This window comes from Bidens hawaiensis, unplaced genomic scaffold, assembly GCF_021521415.1.
Source record: "Bidens hawaiensis isolate Kalapana, Puna unplaced genomic scaffold, B.hawaiensis_p1.1 tig00008505_1, whole genome shotgun sequence".
Lineage (NCBI taxonomy): Eukaryota > Viridiplantae > Streptophyta > Magnoliopsida > Asterales > Asteraceae > Bidens > Bidens hawaiensis.
This window is the reverse complement of record NW_027491606.1, coordinates 410,987-417,766: the sequence shown is the minus strand read 5'-3', so window position 1 is coordinate 417,766 and position 6,780 is coordinate 410,987. Positions and strand designations below refer to the sequence as shown.

Below are 6,780 nucleotides of genomic sequence, written 5' to 3'. Positions count from 1 at the left end.
ATATTTTAATCAACACGGATACCACTACTCAAGTTCACGGCTCCCGCTCGGGGTAAGAGGTCGGGGTTGTGATGGCCTCTCACGTTGTTCATGTCTGCCATGCAATATAATGAAAATATTAATTAAAATACTATAAACAAAAGTGTTTAGATTTAGAATCAAGGATGAAACATATTTATTTAATTATAAAAATGCAATAAAGACTTAAGATGAAATATGTATTTCGTTTTAAATTGTTATAATATTAAATAAGCATAAATAGCATTAAATATAAAATAGTTTTTTTTAGAACGGTGACTTTATTATATTTAGGCTTTAGGCTACCGCACTCTTCAAATTTGGAGAGCCCCGATGCTTCACTCTGGTCAGACTATGTTGTCTTAATCGGGCTCACGCTGGCTTCAGAGTTTGGCTTGGGCGTTCCCTCGGGAAACCTTACCGCCGACTGCCACTTGACAGCCGTTGTGCCACCACAAGAGCAGAATTCTCTAGCGTAACACACGGTAGGACGAAAACCCGGGTGGGCTCAGGATTCAAACTAACAACCTTTGCACAAGGCCTAGCTCAAACTATCATTGCCAATATCCACCCAAATATTACACAAGTGGAATTCGAACTTGAGTCTCTATTAAATAACCCAAACCTCTTACCACCAGGCCACAAGTGAAGGATAAATATAAAATAGTTACTAGTATAAATTGTTACTTTGAAATATTCAATTAAAATACTTAAAAAATATATATATATATATATATTAAACATCAAACTACAATATTCAATACCAAATTGAAATTGAAATTGAAATTAAAATAAAATACTAAAGTTTTAACATTGAAATATTAAATATAAATTAAATTACAAAAAAACTACATATCGTATTTAAAAATATCAGTTGATAATAATACTTTTTATACAATTTAAGACTCTAGTAATTAAACTACAAGACAAAACGTTTTTCAATTAATTCAAAATAATAACAGCCATGATCAAATATTATTTTTTACTAATAAAAAAATTATATATTTTTACTAATAGTTGACCCAAAGGAAAGCACATGTATGATTTCACAATGGTTTCCTGGAAATAGCAATCACATTTGACTTTCATGTGTGAAAGATGGCTTCATCTCGTTGTCTATAAATATATATCTAGAAGCCACTCCAAATCTCAGATCACGATCCATTTGATCCGTCGACTGTTTGCTAATAGTCGGGTTATCAGTTTGTGTGTCGTAATGGCTGACGATAGCACCATGGACACGCATAATAATCAACCGTATAACGACAAGGTATCGTCTCCTCCTTAACCATCATACTTTTATGAAAAAAAAATTGTGTCATATTTACTCGAAGTTAACATGAATAACATGGCTGTCTTTTTGTTGATGTCTTTATATGATTTGAGTTGTCATATTATTTTTAATGGCTATCATGATTTTATTTGTCCTTGTTCTCTTTTTTACATGCTTTCCTATTAACTTGATAATGGGTTGGTTGGTTTGAAGAGTTTACAAGACGTCTTGTATATTTATTCATATAATTGTAACTTAATCATCTAAACAAGTTAACCCAGTTAGTAGGTTGATCTTTCTGACTAAACAAGTTAAATGGGTTAGTAGACTTGAAATTTAATAGGTTATACATGTTAACCTTAAGTTAGACATTTAGAGCATTCTCAATCGAACCCCTATTCCCATCTCTATAATTATATTAAAAAACATTATATTTCTCTCTTTTTTTAATTAAATAATATTTTTTTGTATTTTAATCATTACAGTTTTCTCTCACCACCCAATAATTTACAAAAGACAAAAAATCACTACATTTTCCTCAAATTTATAAAAAATCATAACATTTTCTCTCTCCACCCAATAATTTACAAAAGACAAAAAATCACTATATTTTCCTCAAATTTATAAAAAATCACTACCTTTTCTCTCTACACCCTATAATTTACACTCACAACCAAGGTTGCAAAAGTCGCTAGACGAACCCTAGGCGGCCGAGTGCGGAGTTGGGTGTATTCGGAGTACTAGGGGAGTACTCGGAAATGGTGAATATAAAGAAAATTATTTTTTGGATATTAAATATATGTCAAATATCATTAGTATGCTAATATTTATAACAAAATAAATGAGTATCGATATAAATAAGAGAATATATATTTTTAAATACTAAATTATTCTAAACTTTGCTAATCATTAACTAAAAGTGATATTTTTTTATAATATTATAGAACTATGAATTATGTTTTCTTTTTTAAGTCAAAATCAGCCCAAGTTAACCGACTAGATGTGATTCTGGCTGGGGTTGACCATATTTGATCGATTCTCAGTAACTAGGTGGAGTTGAGAAACTCTCCTCGGCGCCATACCTTGTAGCGAGTACTCGAAGAATACTCGGCCTTAGAGACCTACTTTTACAACATTGTTCACAACCACTTAAAATCCCACCCTATGATTTACAAACTCCCCTCACAAAAATTTTGAAAACCGAATAAGAATGCTCTTAGTCATGACATCTAAAATCTGATTATTTTGGTATTTGGTTTGTGTCCTGTCAAAAAAAAAATGAATGTACTTTCTGTAGAAAATAAAAGCATTAGACATAAGAAAGATTACGGCCCACCAAGGTTTAGAATCACTATCATAACACCACCACAAAAATATATCAAAAGGTGCACCCTGCACACAATAACACACGCACACATATATGCACTCATATATGCATGTTATTTATATTGGGTTTGTAGTAAAGCTTAGAAATAAAGAAAGATAACAAGAATATAAATAACATGCATATATGCACTCATATATGCATGTTATTTATATTGGGTTTGTAGTAAAGCTTAGAAAGAAAGAAAGAAAGAAAGAAAGAAAGAAAGGATAAAAGATAACAAGAATAGGATGTCTACGGATCATATTAAACTGGATTTTCTGCTTAAACCGAAAATCAAACAATCAGTAACGATTTCTAATTTCTATAAACCAAAGCCAAATTGTTAGAATCAAACCAAATCAAAACAAACTGTTGTCACGGTTTGATTTCATGGTTGGGCTATTTTCAAAGTTCTCAGTACAGATCTCGTTGACCAACAGGTAACTAATTGACGACAATATGGTCAGCAAGTTACTTGTTGGTCAAAAGAGATCCAGGCTAAAAGTAACCCAACCATGTATCAAACCGTAACAAATGTTTGGTTCAATTCTCAACAACTTGGCAGTTTATAGATACTATGCTGATGGTTTGATTGACGGTTTAAGCAGAAAACCCGTTTAATTTGATCTCTAGACATCCTATTCTTCTTTCTTTAAACCCGTTTAATTTAATCTCTAGACATCCTATTCTTCTTTCTTTAAAACCCATTTAATTTGATCTCTAGACATCCTATTCTTCTTTTTTTCTTTGCTTAACTCTATAAACATTTTCTTGGTTTTGTTATATAAACAGGTTGACAACAGAACTGATAAGGAGAAAGCGATCGATGCATGGCTTCCGATCACCTCATCCCGAAACGCAAAATGGTGGTACTCTGCCTTCCACAACGTTACCGCCATGGTCGGGGCTGGTGTTCTCAGTCTCCCCTATGCAATGTCGGAACTTGGATGGTTGGTTTGTTTTGCCATTATTGTTATTACGCGTAAGACATTAAACACTAAACCAACTTATATATACCATATTTCAGGGGTCCGGGTGTTTCAGTTCTAGTTATATCATGGATTATAACTCTATACACATTATGGCAAATGGTGGAGATGCACGAAATGGTACCTGGGAAACGGTTTGATAGGTACCATGAGCTTGGGCAGCACGCGTTTGGGGAAAAACTCGGTTTGTATATTGTGGTTCCACAACAGCTGGTTGTAGAAGTTAGTGTAAACATTGTTTATATGGTGACTGGAGGGAAATCATTGCATAAGTTTCATGAATTAGTTTGCCAAGATAAACATAACTGCAAAGACATCAAACTTACATACTTCATTATGATCTTTGCTTCTGTGCATTTTGTTCTGTCGCATCTCCCCAATTTCAATTCGATATCCGGGGTTTCGTTGGCTGCAGCCGTCATGTCTCTCAGGTAATTCCAATCGACTCGCTAAAAGCGTGAATCAAGTTTATTCAAGTTTGAGCTTCATGTATTGAGCTCGGTTTGGCTTGTGTGTCTAAACCAGCCCATTGCTTGCATAAACATGATCATTTTTTTTATTTTAATATAAAACATATATTACATAATATATTGTTAAAAATGGGTAAATATAAACTTTAAGTAAATATAGAACTTTAAGGTAAAATTAAAAAAAAAAGGTAAGATGGTTATTTCCTGTACTATTTTAGTTAAATGGGTATAGCTACTTTAAGGATATATATATATATATATATATATATATATATATATATATGATATTTTAAATTTTGGTCGGATATGCACATATTTAACAAGCTTAAAACAACATATATGTAATTCTCCATAAATAATAAGAAAGCCAAGCCAAAACTTCGAAATTTTCTCACGAGCTAAGCTCGGGCTCAGGTTGGTCGTTTACGCCCTTACTAAACCCTAACGCTACCCTTGGAATGCAGTTACTCCACTATTGCATGGTCGGCTGCCGTGAAAAAGGGCGTACAACCAGATGTACAATACGGATACAAGCCTAAGAGCACGGTTGGTACCGTGTTCAACTTCTTTAGTGCACTAGGTGACGTGGCATTCGCGTATGCGGGTCACAATGTGGTGTTGGAAATCCAAGCCACAATACCATCTATGCCCGAAAAGCCATCGAAGGGCCCTATGTGGAAAGGTGTGATTGTTGCCTACATAGTCGTTGCCTTATGCTACTTCCCGGTTGCTCTTATTGGCTATTGGGTGTATGGAAACGCGGTATCAGATAATATTCTTATTAGTTTGAATAAGCCCACGTGGCTAATCGCCATGGCTAATATATTCGTTGTGATTCACGTTATCGGTAGTTACCAGGTGGGATGCTGTTAACTCTAGTAGTGAAGAGGTTTGTATTGTTGTTATAAAAAATTGTTTGACATATTATTATTGTGGTTTGTAGATCTATGCAATGCCGGTGTTTGATATGATTGAAACAGTGTTGGTGAAGAAGTTGAAGTTTACACCTAGTTTCATGCTTCGGTTTATCACGAGGAACCTATATGTTGGTAAGCAAACTAAAATCAGATACTGGGCAAAGCATGTTTGGTTTGAAATTTTAATTGGATTGTTTGGGCCGGGCTTTGTACAGTCAGCCCACAAAACGCTCTTATCACAATTTAGGAACAGGTGTTCATTATGATTTATTTATGAGATGTTCTATGCATAGGGTGGGAATTTCTCACACGACACGAATCTAACATAAAATTTACGGGTTTGGGTTTAATCTAAACGAGCTCGGGGCAATTTCAGGTTGAACCTAGGAACATGTTTAGCTAATCGGGTCATGTTCGTGTCAACTTGAAGGGGTTTGCTTTTGTTTAACCCGTTCATTTATTAATTTTTTTTTAATGTGTTTTACATAATAACTTAACCTATGTGGTTATTTTTTATCCAAAATTTAAATCTTTACAAATTAGTTGACATGGTTTAAAAATAAATGCTTAAAAACTAAAAGTAATATGTAAGTTTAGAGTTTTAAAGTATAATTAATATGCAACAAGAACTAACTTTTGGTTTAAAAGGGGCGTGCTCGTGTCAACCCACAAATACGCTTGTCAAGTTCGGGTCCATGGGTGTAAAACAATTTTCGGATACGTGAAAATTTTCAGGTTTGACCCACCAACCTGCGAACATGACCTATTCAGAAGTCCTACAAAAACAGACTTTGTGTGTCTTTTAAGGCATTTGACCCGAGTAAGATAAAATAATCCTAATCAACCCATTTGTTAATAAACGGGCCAGGATTGTGACATCTAAATTTGTAGGGTTTAAGCTAACCTATTTATGTATTTGTTCGCTTGCAGCATTAACAATGTTCATAGCCATTTGCTTCCCGTTCTTCGGGGGCCTACTTGGATTCTTTGGAGGTTTTGCATTCGCCCCGACAACATACTTCGTACGCACAACCTCGTGTTTTCCTAATATTCTTTATATACTTTTATAAACACCTAATTTATGGTTCTAATATTTTTCCTCTTTGTTCAGTTGCCTTGCATAATGTGGCTGTCCATAGTTAAACCCAGAAAGTGGAGCTTATCTTGGATTACCAATTGGGTATGTAACTAATAACCATTTTATGACTTAACATCCTAAAGAAACACTTTTGGTACATTTTGGTCATTTATTAAACATCATTTCTTGAATTTCAGATATGTATTATACTTGGAGTCGCTTTGATGATTGTATCACCAATTGGCGGGTTGAGATCGATTATTGTTCAAGCCAAAACCTATGAGTTTTTCTCGTAAGCATCAAGTTGCGGGCTCGTGTGTAGGATTTAGCCAAAAATATAAAGTGGAAAAACCCAAGACGATATTAAAAGCCATCCGGAATTGTTACGTCTGCAAAGAGCGTTCATACGAAAGAAAGTGGCTTCAAAGAAAATATCAAACAGAAATTTCTTCTTTGTTATCTATATTTTTTATGTGTGAAGTTATTGTGTGTGCATATGTTTATAAATATTTCTACTCGTATTTAGTAGATGTGAACTGTACCCCAAATATATTTGCTACTTATATACTATAGAAGAATAAAGCTAGTGTCTTGATCAGCTTCTTGTCTAAACTTTTGAAAAAATAATTATTATTTTGATTTTAGAGTAAACTAGTATATTTTGCAAAC

The 6,780-nt window shown here is 33.9% G+C and overlaps 1 protein-coding gene across 1 annotated transcript; it reads left to right on the top strand.

Annotated features, from left to right (window-relative positions):
- The first annotated feature begins 1,227 nt into the window (after positions 1-1,227).
- LOC143529138 (lysine histidine transporter 1-like) lies at positions 1,228-6,459 on the top strand. The gene is made up of 8 exons (XM_077024992.1): positions 1,228-1,288; positions 3,450-3,607; positions 3,685-4,077; positions 4,581-4,974; positions 5,060-5,165; positions 5,964-6,055; positions 6,145-6,213; positions 6,309-6,459. The coding sequence occupies exons 1-8, from the start codon at positions 1,235-1,237 to the stop codon at positions 6,405-6,407; spliced, it is 1,365 nt and encodes a 454-aa protein (XP_076881107.1). The 5' UTR covers positions 1,228-1,234; the 3' UTR covers positions 6,408-6,459.
- The last annotated feature ends 321 nt before the right edge of the window (positions 6,460-6,780 follow it).